The sequence below is a fragment of the Phycodurus eques genome, chromosome 18, assembly GCF_024500275.1.
Source record: "Phycodurus eques isolate BA_2022a chromosome 18, UOR_Pequ_1.1, whole genome shotgun sequence".
Classification (NCBI taxonomy): domain Eukaryota; kingdom Metazoa; phylum Chordata; class Actinopteri; order Syngnathiformes; family Syngnathidae; genus Phycodurus; species Phycodurus eques.
The window spans coordinates 18,850,362-18,872,203 of NC_084542.1; the positions used below are offsets into that span (position 1 = coordinate 18,850,362).

At 48.7% G+C, this 21,842-nt stretch overlaps 1 protein-coding gene across 1 annotated transcript; it reads right to left on the bottom strand.

Annotated features, from left to right (window-relative positions):
• Nucleotides 1-1,247: 1,247 nt before the first annotated feature.
• Nucleotides 1,248-20,859, bottom strand: rp1l1b (rp1 like 1b). The gene is made up of 5 exons (XM_061705144.1): nt 20,803-20,859; nt 20,083-20,171; nt 16,380-16,902; nt 11,246-11,399; nt 1,248-11,154 (listed from the first exon to the last, which is right to left on the bottom strand). The coding sequence occupies exons 1-5, from the start codon at nt 20,857-20,859 to the stop codon at nt 1,667-1,669; spliced, it is 10,311 nt and encodes a 3,436-aa protein (XP_061561128.1). The 3' UTR covers nt 1,248-1,666.
• Nucleotides 20,860-21,842: the final 983 nt, after the last annotated feature.

Here is a 21,842-nt window from a genome sequence, read left to right on the forward strand (position 1 = left end):
ATTAGTCCAAGCTTCGTCCAAGTAACAATCATCCATTCACTCATTTTCTATACCGGTTTTCCTCACGCGGGTCTCGGGCGTGCTGCCGCCCATCCCGGCTAACTCTGGAACCGGTCGCCAGCCAATCGCAGGGCACATAGAAACAACCAACCATTCGCACTCGCATTCACACCTACGGGCAATTTAGAGTCCTCAATTAACTTACCACGCATGTTTTGGGCATGTGGGAGGAAACCGCAGTGCCCGGAGAAAACCGACGCAGGCACGAGGATAACATGCAAAGCGCACAGTTTGAACCCTCACGGTCAAGTTCTTCTTTCTGTTTTTGTCATAAAAAGGCGCCCCGAGGCCACGTGACATCTGCACCCCGATTGGCGCACCTGACTGTGGACAGGGTGACATCAATTATGGGTGTCATGCACCCACAGGAGAGCGCTAGCGGAAAAGTGGGACTGTGTGCACATCCATCAGCTCCGTCTTAATGGGGTGTACAGGTACTGGCAATTTTCAAGTTGGGAGCTCCCCCCGCCCGTGCAAGGCTTAGCTATTAGCCTCTTGGCTGCCACGGATGCGCCAGCGCGGAAAGATGACAATTGTGCTATGCTGAACTCCCTAAAATTCCCCCTTCATTTTTCCACGTGTATGGACAACTTCCATCCATCCATCCATCCGTCCGTCCATCTTCCGTAGCGGGTCGCGGGCGCGCTGGCGCCTCTCCCGGCTATCTCCGGGCGGGAGGCGGGGTACACCCCGAACAATCGCAGGGCACGTAGAAACAACCAACCATTCGCACTCACATTCACACCTATGGGCAATTTAGAGTCTTCAATGAACCTGGCATGCATGTTTTGGGAATGTGGGAGGAGAAAAGCCACGCAGGCACGGGGAGAACATGCAAACTCCACACAGGCCAGGCCGGATTTGAACCCGCAACCTCACAACTGTGAGGCAGACGTGCTAACCAGTCAGTCGCCGTGCCGCCTAGGGACAACTTCAGACTGTTAAACTTAGCGGTTGTAATGTACAGTAGCCGTACCTCTACATTATTTTGAGATTGACTAGAACATTCTTTCAAATGGAATCCAAGATTTTTGGGATTGAGTGGAGGATTTTGGGAGGCTTGGCAAGACATTTCTTGGGATGACTAGAACATAACTAGAAGATTTATCATAATGTGTTTCCCTTTCACTCGATAAAAAATGAGTATCTTGTTTTTACAACCGAATTTCAATTATGACTCCAGTGAGTATTGAAAGTGCATTTTATTTGACAGATAAAGAGTGCTTGTTACATCCAGGTGAGGTCATAGCTTCCACTTTTTTGCTGAATGTCACCATCATGTTCATCTGGTCTACTTTGTCAGCTAATTGAGATGTTCATGTTAACCATTCAAAAGTATCGAAGTAACTAGAAAATATACATGTATTCTAATCTCAAAATGGGGACCAAATGTATAAACCCTAACCAGAGTTTTGGGTTTGAGACTTCCATTTAGTTGAACATCTGCATAATAGCAGCCTCATCGTTGAGGTCGTGGTTCCGCTGCTCATTTATTGCAATGGTATGCGTAGTGCCAGTGTGTGTCGGCGTGCATTTGGACCACCCTGGACCACCCAAAAACTGCATCTCGTCTTCCTCGGCTTCACTTCCCGCTTGGCGGTAACGTTTATGCATCTGAATCTTCGCCGTCCGCGTAGACGGCGTCCTCAGACTCGGTACTCACTTTGTTCAAAGTGGTTTTTCCCCTTAATGTCGTCGGTTCCTCGGCGACACTTTTATCAGCTTCCCAATTGGCCGCCTTGCCGGGAATGAAATCGTAGGCTTCGCTTAGCGCCTCTTGGTCCTCGCCGTCAAGGGACTCTGCCTCGTCCTCGGCGTCGGCCGACTCGCCCTGGTTGGCGGACTCGGGTCCTCGCTCCTCTTTTTCAGACGCCTCAAAAGTTTCTCCGTGTGTTTCCTTGTCATCGTGCTCGTCGTCTCCCTGCGGTTGGTCTTCTTCATCCGCGTCTTTGTTTTCCTGCCTTTCATTTCCCAACTCGGCCGCCTCATCTGGACCTTGGTTTTTGGTCAGCTCGCGTTCTCCGTTCTCCGTTTTGGATGTTTCCTTGTCATCCTCGTCTTGATCGTCTACTGTTTCATTGTCTTCAGCCCCCAGCGCCATCACGTTAGCTGGACCTTCTTTTTCAGTCACCTTGGGTTCTTCTTCTTCTTCTTCTTCTTCCTTATCATCGTGCCCCATTTTGCTCTTTTCCTTGTTTTCAGCTCCCAGGTCGGTCGCATGATCCAGACTTGCAGCGTTGATGAGCTCAGGTTCTTCCTCCTCTTTGTCAGACGCTTCCAATGTGTCAACTTTTCTTTCATCTTCATCTTGATCATGGTCTCCTCTTTCGTTGTCTGCCCCACTCACATCATCTGGACCTCGGCCCTTCGTCACCTCAGACTTCTCGTTCACGTCACCCTCGCCATTTCTGGCTTCGTCCTCCTGTGGCGCTCCTCCTGGATCATTTTTAGCCACTTGTGCTTCATTGCTTCCATCCTCCTCTTCATCACATCCTTCGACAGCAGTGTCTGTCGAGCCGCCACCTGTTGCTTCTTGGTCATCTTTTTCTTCAGGTTCCTCAGATTCTGCTTGTGGCTCTTCATTTTCAGATTCTTCTTCCTGTTTGCTTGTGTTTCCCGTGATGTCATCTTTTTTAGATGTATCCTCGTCGCTCATGGCCCTAACCTCGTCTTTCTCTGGATCTTCTCCGCCATCACTTGTCAGGGCAGGATCTTCTTCTACTGAATGTTCATAGTCCTCCCCGTTGTCTTCGTGACTTTCTCTTGCATGTTGAACTCCTGCAGTCTTATCTGTCCCTGCTTCAACAAGCTCCTCATCAGCGCCTTCAGCGTTATTGTCCGCCGTACTTTTGTCTTCCCCTGTAGAGGCATCCGGATCTTCTTCCGCTTCGTCTGCATACTTCTCCAGAGCCTCGTCATCGCCGCTGTCATCCGCAGAGAGTGTCCCTTGCTCTTCCTCCGCTTTCTCAGAGTCCTGTTTATACGTTGACGTCCCATCCGCGTCGTCGGCTTCCTCGTCCGTCGGTGCGATAATCTCGTCTTCGTGGCCCGCCTCCTCCCCTCCTCCGTCCTGTTTGTGTAAGCTTTCCTCTTCCTCAGCAGTCTCAACCTTGCTGTCGTCTTCGCTCGAGGCCGGTAAGTCTTTCTCTGTGGCAGTCTCATCTTTGGCATCTTCGATGTCATCTCCGCTAGTGACGGACATATCGTGATCACCATCGGCTGTTTCATTCACTGATTCATCGTCACTCGTGGCTGTCACGGTGGCCTCTTGTGCTGCATTGTCATCTTCAGCAGCAACTTCACTCGCAGCGTTTGTTTGGTCATTCTCTGTGGCTGCGTCGTCGTCGTCTTTCGAAGCAGTGCCGTCATTTTCATCTCCACTGGTGGCAGGAGTCTCCTCTTCACCATCAACTTTGTCATCTTCCTCGGATTCCCGCTCGCTTTGGGCTGACACGGCGGCATCGTCATCTTCGGCTGCTGCGGTCGCAGTAGCCTCATCGCTCATCTTTTCTTCTTTTGCAGCGACACCGTCATCCACATATCTGTTGTTCTCATCTCCACTAGTGGCAAGAGTCTCTTCTTCACCACTGACTTTCTGTTCTTTGTCCTCCTCGGATTCAGGTTCACTCGTGGCCGCCTCTTCTGCGTCAGGCACCTCTTTACTAGTCATCCCACCATCATTTGCAGCATCCTGATCCTCAGCCGTTGCATCCCTATTCTCAGCTCCACTTCTGCCAGGAGTCTCTTCTTCACTGTCAACGTTTCCTTCTTCCTCTTCCTCTGATTGCCGTTCACTTGTTGCCGACACGGCATCTTCAACTGTGGTGGTTTCAGCAACATCTTCTTCAGCGTCCTGATCCGTATCGGCTGCATCCTCATTCTCAGCTCCACTTGTGGCAGGAGTCTCTTCTTCGCCATTGACGACGTCTCGTTCTCCGCCTGGCTCGAATTCACCTTTGCCCGTGGCCGTCTTTTGTGCTGCATCTTCATCCTTGGCGGTTTCAGAAACCTCCTCACTCCTCATCTCAGCTTCTGCAGCATCCTGATTCTCAGCAACTGCTTCCTCATTCTCAGCTCCACTTGTGTCAGGCGTCTGCGCTTGACCATCGACTCCTCCTTCCTCATCTTCATCAGATTCCTGTTCACTCGTGGCCATCACAGCAGCCTGTTGTGTCGCATCTTCATCTTCTGTGGTTTCAGGAACCTCTTCACTCGCCATCTCGTTTGCCGCATCATCGTCTCCACAAGTGGCAGGAGTCCCCTCTTCGTCTTCTCCTGCCCCTTCTTCATTAGCCTCAGATACATGTTCACTTGTAGCTCCTGTGGCGACCTCTAGAGCCGCATCTTCATCTTCACCATCATCTGCAAAGACCTCGTCCTCTGCATTTGCGTCTTCATTCGAGGTTTTTACCGGGGATGCGTGGTCGTTCTCTTCACCATCTCCTGCCCCTTCTTCGTCTTCCTGGGTTTTATCATCAGCTGAAGCTGTGATGGTGGACTCTTGTGGTACGACTTCATCTTCAAGCGTGTCGATGACTGGACCCTCTTCATCCTGCTCTTCATCGTTAGGTGACTCGTCATCATTTGATTTACTTGTGGTAGCGGGGTCATCATTCTCATCACCACTTGCGGCGGGAGGCTCCTCTTCCCCATCGACTCCTCCTCCTCCATCTTCCTCAGATTCCTGTTGACTTGTGGCTGCCAGTACAGCCTCTTGTGCTGTAGCTGCATCTTCTGCAGCTTCCTCGACCATCATCGCAGTTTCGGCCGTTACCTCATCATCGGTGTTTGCGCCCTCATTTGAGTCCTTCACGGTGGACGCATCATCACTCTCATCTGCACTGGTGGCAGGAGTTTCATTTTCCATATCAACAGCACCACCTCCTCCAGGTTCATCTTGTGACATATCTGAAACAGTGGGCTCCTTTGCTTCATCTTCATCCTCAGCTGCGTTGGCATCAGCATCTTCACTCGAGACCGCACACTCACCGTCCTCTTTTGATGAGTCATTTTCCATCATGGCTTCGTCAACTTTATTATCTGTTTCACGTTCGCATTCAGAAACTTCAAACACAATTTCCATGTCATTTACTTTATCTTCCACTGCTTCTTTAATAGCGTGGTCAAGGATCTGCCCAACAAGTGTTGCTGCTGCTGCTTTTGTTTCACTGTTGGTCATAAAATCCTCTTTAGGCTCGTCATTCCTCATCTGAAGACTCCTCTTTAGGTCAAAGTCCAAGAGAACAGGGGCAGTATTCATTATTTCTGCGGGAATTTGGGGCCCCCGTGACATTTTCTTCTGAAGGCATGATTCACATGGGCAGTTTTCATCCTCGTTTTCACCACGCTGGTCACTAAAAATGGTGCTTGCCGTTGAATCGTCACTTTTTCCCGAGTGTTTGGTTTTCATCCTAAGCCTTCGTCTTCTCCCGTCTGTCTGGGCGGTCGAAGGTCTGGACTTTGCTTCTTTGGGAGGTCTCGGCAGGCCTGCCCGGCCTTGAATCTTACATAGTTCTCTGTGTATACTTATTTGGATGCGCCTGTGGATCTCATCCCGAAGTTCGATTATCATCCTGTCAAGCTGTTCGTTATCATCTATGTTCCACTGGTCTTTGAACTCACTCACTGCGTTGACGTAATGAGTCATGAACTGCTTTTCTATTTTGGTTAGTAAACTAAGGACCCACACGGGATCAGGGTCGTGAGATAGCTCTTTACTGGACTCGACTGGACTCCCACAAATGGCATCTGTTTCAAGCCTCTGACCAGTGCCTGAGCTCTTGTTTGAGGATGGTGGGCTGTCACACAGTCCCCTTGGACTGTCATGACCTCGAATCGTCTCATCGGATGACGGATCTCCCTTTGGGTTTTCCTCATGCGTGTGTTCTTCCTCTTCTCCCCCTGCTTCTTCATCCTGGTGGACTTTGTGTGCTTTGCCGATTGTATCTGCAAGAGTTTGTTTTTTATTTCTACCATCGCTGCTCTTCTGAGAACCCGTGGAGCCACTGTTGACATCTATACCAGACGATGATCCTGGATTAAAATCCTTGTCAGAATGTCGGTCGGCTTTTTCTTCTAACACAGGTTTCTTTTCCAAGGGGTCGCAAAGCCACAAAGACTGAAGAATCTCTATGAGCGCTTTGTATCTTTCACATTTTTTGTCTGCGTTTTTAGGATCGCTGTCTATTAACTGCAGCTTTGCAAGGCAATCAAAGAGACCTGTGGCGGAAGTGCTCAGTTTGTTCCCATATACAGGAGAAACTTCTGGTAAACTGTTGCATCTGTCGAGCTTTGGATTGAGAAGGACTTTCATCACCTGCACAGAAGAGTGAAATATCTTTGAATCAGTATCGCCGCAATTATCTGCCTTTGATTTCTCTGCCGTTTTCTGACATTCATTGTCAGAAACGCCGCTCTCGTCATTTAGCCCTTTTATTCTATTCTCAGCCGCAGAGTCAGCGTTGGTTTCGTGTACCGCGTTGCCGCTGAACTCCTCCATATCACACAATTCTTCATCGGGCGGGATTTTATTAAGCCATTCATTGACTACTTCAGATAAGGAAGCATTCGGCAGGCTTGACGGAACAAGGGCTCCGTCATCAGCATGCATCGTCTCCTTGTCACTTTTGTGGTCACTCCTGCCAACAGCCACAGCATCTTTAGGACCATTTGGTACCTGCTCAGAGCTCACATCTCTTTTGGCTAGAGTCTCACAAATCTGAGAAATGGGTTTTGTTTGGCTGTCATCATCTTCATCCACTAAAATGCCAATTTTCTTGGATTTTACAGATTGTGTCGATTTGGCTGACGCTTTGCTTTTTTTCCCCAGAACCTCAGATGTTGCTGACGATTTGGACTTTGATGACATGGCTGTGGATGCTCTATGTTCACATTCCTCAACTGCCACAACAGGAACGTCTGACTTCTTGGATTTTGCAGACACGTTTGACATTGCACTTTTGGTTCTTTCATCAGTTCCTTCACTGGGTTCACAGGAGATTTTTCCAGATGTTCTGCTTCTGGAAGATTGATATGATTTGACTGACAACGCACCTGACGTCCCCCGAATTCCTTCATCCCCCCTCCTGTCTGAAACATTTGATGTCGTTGACTTTAGAGATGTATCTGACTTGTTCGTCATTGCCCTTTCTTCTTCACATTCTTCTTCACCACATTCAGTTTGAGGACGTTGAGATGTTTTGGATGCCCCAGACAACAATGAGACAACAGACTTTGCCCTTCCCTCGGTGTCATCTGTGTTAAAAACATCTCCAACGGCTTTAGATTTCGTTGAAGCTGCTGAGGAATTTGACCTCCTGGATTCGGTTGATTTGCCAAAGGTGCTACTGGGTGCTCTGTCAATACTGTCATCATTGTTTTCACCCACTGCAATTGAGGATTTTGACTTTGCTGAAGAAATTGACTGTGCTGATTTGGCAGATGCGGACGATTTAGCTGAGACGGCGCTCAGCGGCCTCGGTGTCGTTTCCTCTTCATTTGCAGCATTTTCTTCTGAAGGAACCTCACACGCTCCTGCACTTCTCAATGATTCAGATACGTTTGTCCTGGTTGTTTCGACGGATGCTTTGCTTGCTGATCTCTCTGCAAATTCATCTTGATTCTCTGACTCCATTTCATTGGCTTTATATAATGGAGAGAGTGCCGAAGTCTTTGACTTTTTAGAGCTTGCGGACAAAGCTGACTTTGCAGACAATGAGCTTGCGGCTCTTTCTGAAGTCACACAATTTTCGGACACGTCTTCGACGACACCAGAAGCCTGTGACTGGACTGGACTTTCTTCAGGTTGTTGCTGTTCCTGGTCCTTGTCATCATCGGCACGTTCAGAGATTTCTTCAGCTGGTCCATCAAGTTTTGACTCGTTTGATCTTGCAAACGTATCCGATGCAACCGAAGTCTCAATTTCGGCAATTTCTATGCTGTGTTCACTCATAAACTCAGAACCGTCTCTCGATGCCACAGATACACTTGCAAATTTACCTGACCTGATCGACAAGTTGCTTGAAGCTCTTTCCACGGGATCGTGACAAGAGCCGTTTTCTTCAGTCGAGACTTTGGATTGGCTGGATTTATCAGATTTGGCAGACAGTTTACTCCCTGTTCTGCTTGAGACATCTTCAGGAACAACCTCAGACACTTCAGATGTGTCTGAAGGATTTGACTTAGGCCTGCGCACTTCAGCTGTGCGTTGTGACCTACTGGATCGATCTGATTTACTTGATTGAACAGACAGCGAGCTTATTGATATGCTCTCACTCTGTTCGTCCAGTGGAGAATCAGCTCCGTGATCAGAAACCACATCGTTCACGGACACAGCTGTTGCGGAAATGTTTGACTTTGCAGATCTCTGTGATCGGACTGACCTGCTGCTATGTGCCCGCTCTTCACGGTCACGTGCGTTGGCAGCTCCCTTTGATGCTGTTGATCTCAGAGAAAGGGTTGACTTTGCAGTTTTGGCTGACGTTGCACTCTGTGCTCTCTCATCACGTTCCTCTCCCACATCTTCATCGGCAATGTTTTTGCCTGCGCTCATTTCTGAGGTGTTTGATTTAGAAGATTTTCTAGATTCTGCAGATGTTGCTGACAAAGCACTGGGCGATCTCTCTGCTGAAACGTGTGACTCGATTGATTTTGCAGACGCGCAGCTTGATGCCCTTTCTTCTGTTAGCTCGTTTTTTTCGTCGTCTGAGCAGTGAGACTTGTCTTCTGCAGGAGCATCAGCAGAACATTTGGATTTACCTGACCTTGTGGAAATGTGGGATTGGACCGACATGGCGCTCATCGCTCGCTCGTTCGTGTCAACGCCATTCATAGGAGCCTCGGGAATGTTCGATTCGGTCGACAGATTTTTAGATTCAGCTGGAACATCACCGGGTTTGGATGCACTAGATTTTATGGACCGCATTGATTTGGCCGATGTGGCCGATCGCTCAGATTTCACACTCAGTTCACTCTCATCCTCGTTTGACCTTGAACAAACGCTCCACTCAGCTGATTTAGTTGACATGATGCTTGGTGATCTCTGGTTTGCTTTTTCTCCAGTAACCTCATCCTGAGTTGCTTCGACTTTATCAGATCTTTTGGATGCCTTGGATTTAGCAGAGGCTACACTTTCTGCCCCTTCTGTTAGTTCCTCAATGCTACCATTTTGTTGCTCAGAAGCTTTAGACGTGAAAGAAATTGTCGAAGATTCGGACTTTACTGCTTTTCCTGACATGCCGCTTTGCGACCTTGCTTTAGATTCACAGCGGTTGCCAGGGTTTCCCTCGACTTGATCAGAACTGGGTGTTTCCTCCATTTCGTCATATGGGAAGTTTTCCTTGCCTTCCAAATGACATGACATGTTGCTCGCTGCTCCTATTTTCCACTCATCATCGACTACTCCATCATCATCTTCAGATGATTTTGATTGACAAGAACGTGTCAAGTTTACTGATGGGGCTGCGCTTTGGGGTCTATCTTCAGCTGCCTCTGTGGTATCTCCACCAGCACCACTGTCTGGGGTTTTCGATTGTCTGGACCTCACGTCTGATGTAGTGGATACAAGCGACCTGCTACTCGAAACTCTCTCCACTGGTATATCCCTTGTGCAGCCATCAACATGATAGGAGTTGCTCTCTGACATCGCATCTGTGTCATCAACCTCAGAGGTTTTTGACTTTGGAGATGGTGCAGACACGGCACTTGCGGATCTTTCTTGAGTACCTCCAGTAACGTTTGATACGGAGGACCGGACACGTGATGCTCTTTCTTGTGCATCTCCAGTCATCTTGGATTCACCTTGTGAGTCTGCCTCCGATTGGTCAGACACACTTTGTTTGGGTGTTTTCGACACCGATGTTTGGCTTTGTGTTCTCTGTCCACGTCTGCTCTCACTTTGGTCTGCTACATCTTTTTCTTTGGCATGTTCTTCCAATCCTTTTTCCTCGCCCACATGAGCTGATCCCTGTGATGATACTGAGGTTTTGGATTTAGACGACAGGGATGTCTGTGGTCTTTCTTCAGCAGCTTCCTTTTTTGATTGACACTGTTCACTTTGCACCTCAGACCTGACTGACATGTGACTCGGTGGCCTTTCGTCACCCACTAAGACATCCGGTTCACACTTTGGTGAGGCATTTGAAAGAGCTGACATGGCACTTTTGGATCCTTCCTCCTCTTCCCCTTCACGTTCTGCATTGTGAGTGACATTTGATTTTACCGACATGGCACTCTGCTGTCTTTCAATTTTGTCTGTCTCCTCTTGGTTCATTTCTGTATCATCCTTAGATATTCCACAGTGACATGTGTAGGACTTTTTGGATTTTTTCATCTTCCTGCAACGCTTTGTGTCACTGGATGCTGACGACGATTTCCTTGGTCCGGCACTTTCTGTGGCCTCTTCATGCTGAGGTGTTCTAGTCTGCAAGGGTGGTCTTGTTGCACTCAGTGAGGCATTGTCACCGTTAACAGCAGATTCAGGTTCTTTTTGCTCATAGTTGCCCAAAGTGCAAGACCCAGGACGGATGGTGCAGTACTCCACGGTTTCCGAGGCCTTAACACACGTTTCTTGCTCCGCCACTTGTTCTGCGTTTTCCTCGCTCGATCTTTGAACTACGGTCTTCCTGGAGACCACCGTGTGCGAGGACGCACTCGAGCTCGACGTCTGAACGCCGCAACTGTCTCCCTGCGCGCTTGCCACGTTCGCCCAGATATTGTAGCAGTGAGGGTAGCGATAGCCCTCTGCACGCCTCTGGTGGCGCCTCGTGACATACGTCTCCACTTGCTCGCCGGTAGAAAAGTTCTCAGAACCTGAGTAGCTTCTGTCGCTACCTAACCCCTGAGGCTGCTCGCTGGCCCTGATGGAGGACTTCCTCACTTCAGTGGACCAAAGTAAGGTTTCATTGTTGTCTAGACGAAAGCGCACTTTCATCTTCATGGACAAGCTGCCGTCTTTGTTGACGCGGACTAGTTTCTCGACATCGTCATCTGGCGTTCCTCCGGCGGTGGGCGGAGCAGACCCAACGTCATCTAGAGACTTGGTTCCATCTGGAAGTGACTTATCAGAAGACACCGAATGCCTCGTGGATTGGTTGGCTGATGTTATTTTTGGTTGAACGGAAAAGAAACAGAATAAATCAAATCGGTTGTGTCATACTTTTCCAGGACATTAGAGCTATTCTCCTACCGTCATCGCCGGTTGATCGCGCCTTCGCACTCAGTTTTGGCAGCTTGTCTTCGGCAGTTTTACAAAATCTCTCCACAATGGAAGGATGGGAAGGCTCCCGTCCAACGCAGACCAGAACATTGGGACAGTGGATGATGCTTTGAACATTTTCCACCTGAAACCCAACACAAATCGTTCAGTTTAAGAACAATAAACAAGAAACCGATGTCGAGCACATCGTAGGTCAGGTGATAAGGTCCTGGGTCTCGGCCACCCGTATTGGTGTCGACAAGTACAAGGCTAACTTTGTGACATCCTCTTCTAAAATGAAAAGTACAGTTCATGTTTTGGCTCCTCCTGCTTCTGAGTCCTTCTCATCCCTGCCAAAGATAAACGTCTTAATCCAGGATAATCTCAGGAACCCTTGCAGATGACGGCGCAGTCCTGCAAGCGAGGCTTAGTCAGCACAACGGCAAGCTTTGTCGTTTGCATCTGCGGATACCATACTGATGAGAGACGGACAAATGCATTTGGCTTGGCGTTGAAGTGAGGCAATCTGAGTATTTTTGGGGATTTACCTCATCTCATTATGTGATTGTGAGAACTCACGATGACCTTGAGTTATGACATTTTCGATACAGTACAGTACGTCTGGATCAGTGATTGTCTTTCGTCGTCTTAATTCAGGGAGCGAAGCGCAGTAATATTGCCGTTGTCGCCGGATGCCACGCCGCCACTCCTCGCCAGTGTCGTCACCCCGTTGCGGTTTGTCGCGACGCAATTTATGCAGATGTTCACGCTGTCTGTGGGTGCGATGTCAAGCGGCTCTTCAGCGCACCCCGGCTGCGTGACTCGAATCTGGGACACAGGGCCGTTAACAAATCAGTAATTGTCATTCATAAAATCATCCATCCATCCATCCATCCATTTTCCGAGCCGCTTCTCCTCACGCGGGTCGCGGGCGTGCCGGAGCCCATCCCGGCTGTCATCGGGCAGGAGGCGGGGTACGCCCCGAACCGGTCGCCGGCCAATCGCAGGGCACACACAAACAAACGAACAACCATTCGCACCTCTCCGATTCATGCATGTTTTTTTGGGGATGTGGGAGGAAACCGGAGTGCGCGGAGAAAACCCACGCATGCGGGGCCGGGGGTTGAACCCGGGTCCTCGGAACTGTGAGGCTGACGCTGTAACCGGTCGCCCACCGTGCCGCCCATAAAATAACGAATCAAGTCAATGATACAATTTCGATTACAGCTCACAATTTGAGATGCGAGTCGAGCGCGTTACCAACTCGGTCACGAAACTCAGAAATCAAGGTGCCAGAGGATATTGTGCACAATGTTGACGGACGATGGATGTCACAACAAAGGGAATTCAAATATAATCCCTTGTTTGAGAGCAGATTAACCTGATTGGCTGGATCGAGCGGGCCAGTGGGGCAAGCGTGCGATGCCCTTGTTTTGTCTGGCCTCGTTGGACACACCACCGCCAAGCGCATATTGTTCAACCAGTTGAAAACCTTTCCGACAGTGTCCATCAAAAGTGGGGCACGTCGGTATTTTCTGTTGTTTCTGTTGGCTTGCATTGTGAGCCGAAAGGTGGCTTTCCTGACAGTTTATGCTCAAAAAATGCCTCGTTTTCCGACGGCAAAGCATTTCTTCTTTTTACCTGAAACCCTCGCTTCAGAGACTATCGATTGATGAATCGTCACACACAACCGCAGTGAACATAAGGAATTGCGCCTTCTCAGAGCTCAAACTGGGAGTTTTCATGTTGCCCCGTTTCTCCCGACTCACCAAAATGACGTCAATTTCACCGAGATGAATGGCATTTCAGACAAAATCACAACGCACCTGTGACATATTAACATTCATCTTCTGGAAAGCCGTCGGACCAGTTAATCCTCGAGGTGCATCGGGACTCGTAGGTTCTTGGTCCTCACGAAGGCAATTCAGCGCGCGAGCACAATGACTGTGTCGAACGAGTTGTTTTTTCACGGCTCTAACGAATAAGCGATGAGGTTACTTGAACAACGGGCAGTCATCGATTTCCTAGCCGACAGTCACTTGTTTTCAGACCGATACGCGCAGTTACAGCTGGTCAATCCGCATTGAAAACTAACACAATGACATTTGGAGCTGATAAAGTTACGTTTCAAAGTAAGAAAATTACATTTTAGCTGATGAACTCACCTTTACGACCAAATTGGAAAAGTACAATTGTAGTTTATAAAGTCACTTTTAAAAAGTAATTCAATCACATTTGGAGCTGATCAAGTCAACTCCTAAAATAACGTACATCTTATAAAGTGACAGTTTGTATCTGATATTCACCTGAATGTATTTTTGCTGGTAGATAACATTACATTTCAGCCACTAAAACAATTTCTAGCTGATATAGTCACGATTAGAAGTCATCGATTCATATTTGTCTGTTTAAAAAAATGTACCCTTGTCGCTTACTAACTTATAGCGATACATTATTGACATTTGGAACGAATACATGAATACAATTACAAATAATAAAACAGCATTTGCAGTCGCCTTAGTCACCTTTCAAAGTCATAAAATGACATTTGTAGCCGATGAAGTCACTTTTAAAGCTCATACAATTAGCGTCGTAGCCCATCATTTGACTCTTAAAGTCACATCCTTGCATTTGGAACGAATGCGATCATTTTAGGAAGTAATACAATTACGGCTGCTACGCGTACAGTTAGTTAGAATGACATTTGTAGCTGAGAGTACATTTTATACTGATAAACTGACAAGTAGAATGACATTGGGAAGTCACCCATTTCGCATGAAAAGTGTTTTGTTTTTCTCCTACATAAAGCACAGACCTATAAAGTTCAACAAGTTGCTTTTGTATGTTTCCTTCCAGTTTGGGTGATAATTGGCTCTTGTCCTGTGCAGGCAAGGTGTGCAGGACACCGGTGTGACCGCTAGAGGCCTCTGTTTCACTCTGCCCTTTATCTCGACACTCGTAATAATAATATTACTGAAAGTAACTCAGTATAAACACTGCCACTGTTGACTGAACACTTATTTGCAGGTGTCAATCAACTGAGAAAATTGTAACCTTTCATTTTTGACTGGCAAATATTTGACACCGACAGTGCAAGTGTACCCAGCGGTGGGCAGGCGCCAAGTTCAAATACCGCTTGACGACTGAAGTCGATTTTTTTCAGGGCTCGATACTTGAGTATTTGTTGCTAATGAACGTGATTTTTTTTCTTCTTCAAAGTACGAGCACGATGTAACTAAATAAAGGAAGGAAACTATTTCGTGTGCAGAGAAGTTGATTTTGTTGTGCCCAATGATCGAAACAGCGATTGTATATTATTGACACTGAAAATGTATTTTTACCGTTGTACTTTTTGTTCTTTTTTTTTTTTTCTTTTCTACGTAAGCACAGGCGTCCAGTCGGCCCTTGTTCATTTAGTGCCGGGCCTTCGGTCTGGACTTCGGCAACTCAATCTACCTTTCAATACCGCTCCTATCGCATCGGAATTATAGCAAGCTTCGGTCCTACCCAAAAAGGCAACACAACAGTTCAGAATCAACATTTATCTAATAACATGACAAAAACATTGAAATCAAAGATGATATGTTCAGCAGGGATGATTCAATATGTTATCGCGCGCAGAAATGTGTTTTGCTCGCCGAAGTTGGCTTGAACAATTTTCGCTCTGACCAACCAATTCGAGGATGGAAAAAATCCGATTGGTAAGTAAATCGTCCCCTCGCTAAAAGGGTTTTCAGCGCTGCCCATTCTGAAGGCCCTGGGCAGATCACATTGACGTGGCAACACATAGAAGCTGAAATCTGATCGGACAAACTAATCTAACATCCGCATGAAGTACTGGAAGCAGTGGAGCCAAGAGAAACGTGATGAAATGAAGAGAATAGGCTGTTGGAATTAATTGCGTGCAACAAATATTCCAATCGATTTTGTTTTTCTTCTGCCTGACGGTGTTCAGGCAGCAGAGATGGCCTCGCTGGTCACCACTGATTTCTACTCCCTTCCGTCTTCTGAGCCGGTCGCCAGCCAATCGCGGGGCACCATTCGCACCTACGGGCAATTTAGAGTCCTCGATGAACCTAGCACGCCTGTTTTTGGGATGTGGGAGGAAAGCGGAGTGGCCGGAGAAAAGCCACGCGGGCACGGGGAGAACGCGCAAACTCCACACAGGCGGGGCCGGGATTTGAACCCGCGACCTCACAACTTCGAGGCGGCTGTGCTAACCGGATGCAGCTGCAAAAAGGTGGAAACAAATCCAGCCCTTCCCTCCGCTCTCTGCTCGCTGTGGGTGTGTCCGCCGAATGCGCTGAGACCACGCCCGACCATACTGTCGATCAAACACCACCACTGGTCATGGAAACATGGAAGTCACTTCCTCTAAGATCCTTTGCTGACACGTAACTACATATTTGCGCTGTGAAGGAACGTCCGCTTCAAGTAGCTCCGGTAGCTGGAATATGTCCCACCGGGTCGTCGCAGGGTTTTTCGGCGCGAATGACAACACGAAGCCGCTGCGCTTGCTGTCACGCCGAACTTTACAGAAAAACTTGTATTACCTTGCTCTTCCGCCTTCTCGCTGTGACGTTGCACGAACTCACGACCAACAACGAGGCGCTCTAAAGTGGCCACGCCAGCCCGAAGCCCCTGTCCGTATGCGGAAGGTCACAGCCGACTTTGAAAAAAGGTTTATTACCTTGTCTTCGGCCGTTCTCTGCGTGACGTACGCGTACTCGTGGCCGACGGCGAGGCGCTCTAAAGCTGCCACGCCAACGGACTGTATAGTTTAGTGTAGTTTATCTGATATGGACATCACAAGAAATGGGATATCAAGGGACGATGCGTTTTCGGGGCGTAGGCGTAGCTCGCTTGCACGTCGCAACCGCGCCGCATCACCGCAGATGCCAACGAAGGTGCTCGAGTTCTTCGATAGCGGGGGAGGGGCGACTCGCGCCGGATGCGCAAGCGTGTCATCGGGCGCCGTTTGAGCCCGACTGGAAAAAAAGCAGGAAAACTGAAAGAGTAGAACGCTATGTGGCCACAATTGAGTACTACACAGTTTTCAGCAATGAATTTTGAAAACAAATCTGTGAGTTGACTTTCAGCACGTGTGAGATGAGCTGCACCCAACCTCGTGCCCGTCCAGGGTGTACAGCCTCCTGACGTGGTACCGCATGAGCTCCGAGACCTCCTCCAGGAACAGCGCGAAGCTCCTCGGGCCCTCGCGGTGGAGCACCACGGTCTTCCTGAGGGACGGCTCGCTGTTCTTGACCAGGACCAGCCGCTTGGCGCGAGGCGGGGGCTCGTCGGCTCCGCCGGGCCGCCGACTCCGCCGGTGAGGCCGGCGACGGCGGAGGTGGCCGTCGTGGGGAGGCGGCGGCGACGCCTGCCGGCGCGGCGCCTCCGGGGCCCGGGCGCGTCTCCGCTCGGAGCGCAGGTAGCAATCCGCCGACTCGGCCGCGTCGGGTTGCGGAATGCGGGGGAGGCTGCAGGCGGCGTGCTCGCGCGAAGCCGGGACGGCGCCGAAGCACCGGTAGCTGCGTTTGTGGCCGGACATGGCCGACGGGCGGCCTTCCTCGGAGCTCAGCGGAACGAGTTGCGCGGGTGCGGGACCGCCGCGGGGCCCGCGCGTCTTCTGCCTGCCGGGCCTCGCCCTTCAATCGTCCGAGCCTGCGGCCAAAATTCATCGTATCAAGAAAGAGTTTTCATATTATCACGGAAGCCTTACAGGGGATGTTTGTGATTCAGAAATACAAACGTTACCGTAACATTTACGCTCAATTCCGGTAGCCCGTCTATTCCGTAACGCGCCGTATGTTAGCATCAAGCTAGTGGACGCCCAAATGACTTTCTTTGGTTTTCTGGCTCAGTTGGACAAATGAAGCGCCGGACGTGAGCTGTAAGCGTTGCGAGGGGCGAGGAAACACTTTCAAAAGTGACTTTTGACAAGTTGAAGTGTCTCTTAAAGTTGGTGTTTAAAGCGTGAGGAAGGAAGGAGGAACCCTTTTTCACAAATGTTTCTTCTTCTACGTTGTCACAGATTGTCATCGTGAGGTTTCCTGTACGACCGCCGCTCTTTGGCCTTTACTTTTTGGATTATCGTGTCGTTGTTGGGAAAAAGGGACAGAGGTCGTTGTTGTTGCGTAGCCTAACCGACAGGCCGGCGCGTCGCTTCCATATCGACGAAAGTGTCAACGAAGACAAGGACGACCGAGCGCCGATCCTCCGCGTTCCTGTAAATAACGAGCTTAAATGTCGGCGAAGCGCGTCGGACGACATGCCCGTGCCGCTCGTCAAATATCGGTGCCCGCAATCCGTGGGGATTAGCGCTGAAAGGCGGAAATAAAAATAAGCGCGCCGAGGAGACAAAGGCAGGAGGTGAAAGACAAGAACAAAAGGGGATTCATTGGTGCTGGCTGGCAAAAGGGGATCCTATGGAAATATAAAATAGGCCAAGCTTGACTGACACTTTGAAAGAGAAGCTTTGGCTGCTCTCGAATTAGCGTCTTTAAAGCGTTTTCCTTGCTTAAACGTGTCGTTTCGGATTGCGTCTCGTGTCTTCCCTCGGTGCCGAGATCGCGCCGCGCCGAACCGCTCGTGCTGCTAAGTGCCGCAATTTAAGGCTCAAACTGTTCCGCGGTCGAAAACGCATCGAGCCGAACAAACCGTGACTACGTAGTGACGTATTCGAGTCACGCCAACGAACGACTTTTTAGTTGAGGTTTTCTGTTGTTGTTTTTTCTCCCTCTACAGTTGTGGCATGTAACTTTTGTTGTTTTTCTTCAACTCATTTAACAACTCGTACTGAACACCGAGAAACAGATTATTTTTTTTTGGGTCGGATGTGAAAGACGCTAAGCTGATAAATAAAACGCGCTAACAGAAGTTTTTTGAGGCAATCGTTTTTGGCAACTGAACAGTCGTGTTGGCACTGATCAAAATAATACAATGATGATGATAATAATAATAATTATTATTGTTATTATATTTACATACCCAACTTTGAGAACATTACATACAAATATTGTTAACAAATAGCGAAATTAACTATATGTAATATTGTTGTATTGATATATTTGCAAAGACTACAAATGAAGATTTTCGCTACGTAATGTATTGATTTATTAAATACAAATGTTTAAAATTGCATTTTACAAATATAATATGTATTCTACTGCGATTGGCTGGCGACCAGTTCAGGGTCTCGCCCGGAGATAGTGGGGATGGGCTCCGGCACGCCCGCGACCCGCGTGAGGATGAGCGGTTAGGAAGATGAATGAATGAATGACTAAAAAACATTCCTATACATATTTTTCCAAAGTAATCATTATTTTGTCGACTTATTTGCGGCAAAACATTCATTTTTTTTCAAATTTAATCAGTGCACTGCTATTTGTTCATTGTGTATTTCATCAAAACGTTCTAAATATTTGTTCAAAGTTAGTATTATAATGGTTCATATTATCTTATTCATGAAAAAATAAGAGGCAGCATTGTTTTAAAACATTACTGTATATTCTCTTTTTAAATTGAATAGAACAATCCATGAGAATTATTCATTGTTTTCATTTTTTTTTTCATATTATTATTATTACATGTATTACTCCCCAACAAAAAGCATACATATCATGTTTTTCTCGAGCCAAAAGGCTTTTTCATCGAACGGCAGCCGTTATGCAGCCTCGAGCAACCAAACAATTGAGTTCGTTCAAACAAGTGGAACGCGAATGGCATCCTGCGTGAATGGTGAATATCATTTCATCATTGGTTGTCGTCCAGCGCAGTCAATTGCAGATACTCACTTGATCTACATTCATAATCCAAAAGCAAGTGGCGGGACATGAGGCCCAAACTTCCATAAAGAACGTCCAAACGTCTTCTGCGAGTCCGGCTTGCAGTTTGCGTCCGTCCAGCAGCGCGTGGAACTGCTAATCGCATGCACGAGGAGGCTAAGGATAGCCTGGAAAGCCTTAAGGATAATCACTGGCAAGATTGCACTGAAATCTGCTGGACACGACTTACGTGGACCGCCCGTGTTGCGTAAAGACCAGGACGCTTTTAGCTCACGGCTTAATGGTGATAAATTTGTCTTGTCGATGTTTTGCCTGAGTCATTGTGACACGGCTGCCGTTTTTTCGTTTCGTCGAAACTTCCGTTCGATTACGAATGCATATTCACATGACTTTAGTGATGCCCGATGCTAATCATTTAAAGCGTCCGTTGGGTACTGCTTAAATCTAACAAATACATTTGTTAAGTCTAAAATGCACATAAATACTCCAACAACAAGTCAACGATAAGAGATTTTCAACCAAAATTATGAAATATTTGAGTTTCCCTGACTGTTCAGACAATAGTTGTGTTACCCCAAGCTCGACACTCAGTCCAAAGGTTTTGACATTGTACACCGCATAAGTGTCGCAAATATTGGCTGTAATAGTAGAAAACAAGTGGTGTTCCGCAAGGCTCGATACTAGGTCCGTTCTACAGACGTGTGCGTTCCAGTAGGAAAGCGAAATAAAGTAGATAGCGAAAGAGAGACCTCGGTTTAAACGCTCCCGAGTTCGGGTTACGAGCACCAATCGCAGGGCACGTTTGCACACACGTCCACACCCGAGGACAGAGTCTTAGAGTCTTGACTGAGTCTAAGATACAAGTTTTTGCAGTGTGGGAGGAAACCAGATTTTGCGCAGAAAACCCACACAGGCACAAGAAGAACATGTCAACTGCACCGAGGAAGTCCGGCGCCCGGATTCAAACCCCCGCCTTCAGAAATGCGAGGCGGATGCGCAACGTGCCGCAGGATTCAAATCAGTCCGGCTATTGGTGTGTACGTGCGCCCCGCGAGCGACCGGCGGCCGGTCCGAGCGCGGTCCGCCTCGGGCCCCCCGTCGGCCGGTGTCGCCTCCCGCGCCCTGCGACCCTGAACGGGTGAAAACGGATGGACAACTGCCACTTAGCGAACACGGAGAAACAACACGTCCGAACACGACATCCAACAATATTCCCAGGCTAATACGATCAAGTTAGTTACACTTTGAGTTCGGCACCTGCGGATTCACCTGCAGGCACATTTTTGTCCCTTCTTTTTTTCAAAAATGTTTTTGGGTTGTTGTCTTTTTGTTTGTTTGTTTTTTTTTGTTTTGGTTTTTTTTTGGGGGGGGGGCAACCGCCAAAATGCTTGTTGCCAGTATATCCCTGTTTATTGAGGTTTTATGTGGTTTTTTTTTGGGGGATAAAGGCCATCAATTATCCTCAGATTTTAGCGGGGGTCCACTGTATTCTCTGCTCTGTGAGAATGATGACTATGACTAGAGCTTAGTCGGGCACCTTCTCTGCCTCTCCCTCTTCTCTTCCTTCTCAATGATGCTTCATTCTTCCAGCAGAGCTCAGCGCTGCCCGGCATGTTGTGGCACGACGTGGTACTACACGGAAGGCGTGCAGCTCTAATTTTGGCCCGACTGCGCCCGTATACTGCAAAAGCCACGGCTTCCGAATCCGAATTGTTCGGTCAGGGCACGTGATCCCGAACATCCCTCTCCTAAGTAGCCTACTTGGACGGCCGCGGCGATGTGACGCCGCCCGCAATCTCGAAAGCTTTGCGGCGTCATGCCAACCTTGCTTTTGTCTCCCGTCCTGAAACAGCCGCGCTCAAAGTCCTATTTGCACAAAGTTATCGATGACTTCAAATTTGAGGCAATCCTTATGAAATGGGGGCGGCCCCCTCTAATACACTTGCTTCTACAACGGTGCATCAAATGCTGCGAGTTGTGCAATTAACCTGTTGCCCGCCCAATTCTGCGGATGCAAGTTGTTATGAAAGCCTCTCCGCTCTTGATACAATTGTAATAACGGTAAAGACGTGCAATAGTTCCCACACTTACAGATTCGTTCATATGTCAGAAATAACAGCATTTATTTCGCCGTCCGCTACGTGTGAATGCAAAACGGCCGCCTCGTCCCACATCCCCCTGGTGTATCGCGGCAACCTCACGAGGCTCTCGGTAAAGACCGCAAGCGACCGTCGCCCCGAGCTGGGCGCGATAGCGGACCGGCCGACGACTTGAACACCTCCTACTGCAGACTTGCGCACTTTGCACAGCCGCACCACGGAGCGCCATCGCGCCTCTGACGTCCGCGTTGACCATCCGCCAACAGGACGTGAGACGCATCTTCAAACAACAAAAGATGAACAAAGCGGCAGGCCCGGACCGCGTGTCCCCATCCCGCCTCGAAGTCTGCGCGGACCGGCCGGCGCCAGTCTTCCCTCAGATCTTCAACAGATCTCTGGAAGTGTGCGAAGTTCCATCCTGTTTCAAACGCTCCACCCTAATCCCAGTCCCCAAGAAACCCGCAATCTCGGGTGTGAACGACTGCAGGCCTGTCGCCCTGACATCTGCGGTCATGAAGTCCTTTGAACGTCTCGAGAGCGACGAGAGCGTCACAGGTCCCCCGCCGGACCCCCCGCGGTTTGCCTACCGAGCGAACAGGTCTGCGGATGATGCGGTCGACGTGGGACCGCGCTTCATCCTAGAACGCCTCGACAGTGCGGGGACCTACGCCGGGATCCCGTTCGTGGACTTCAGCTCAGCGT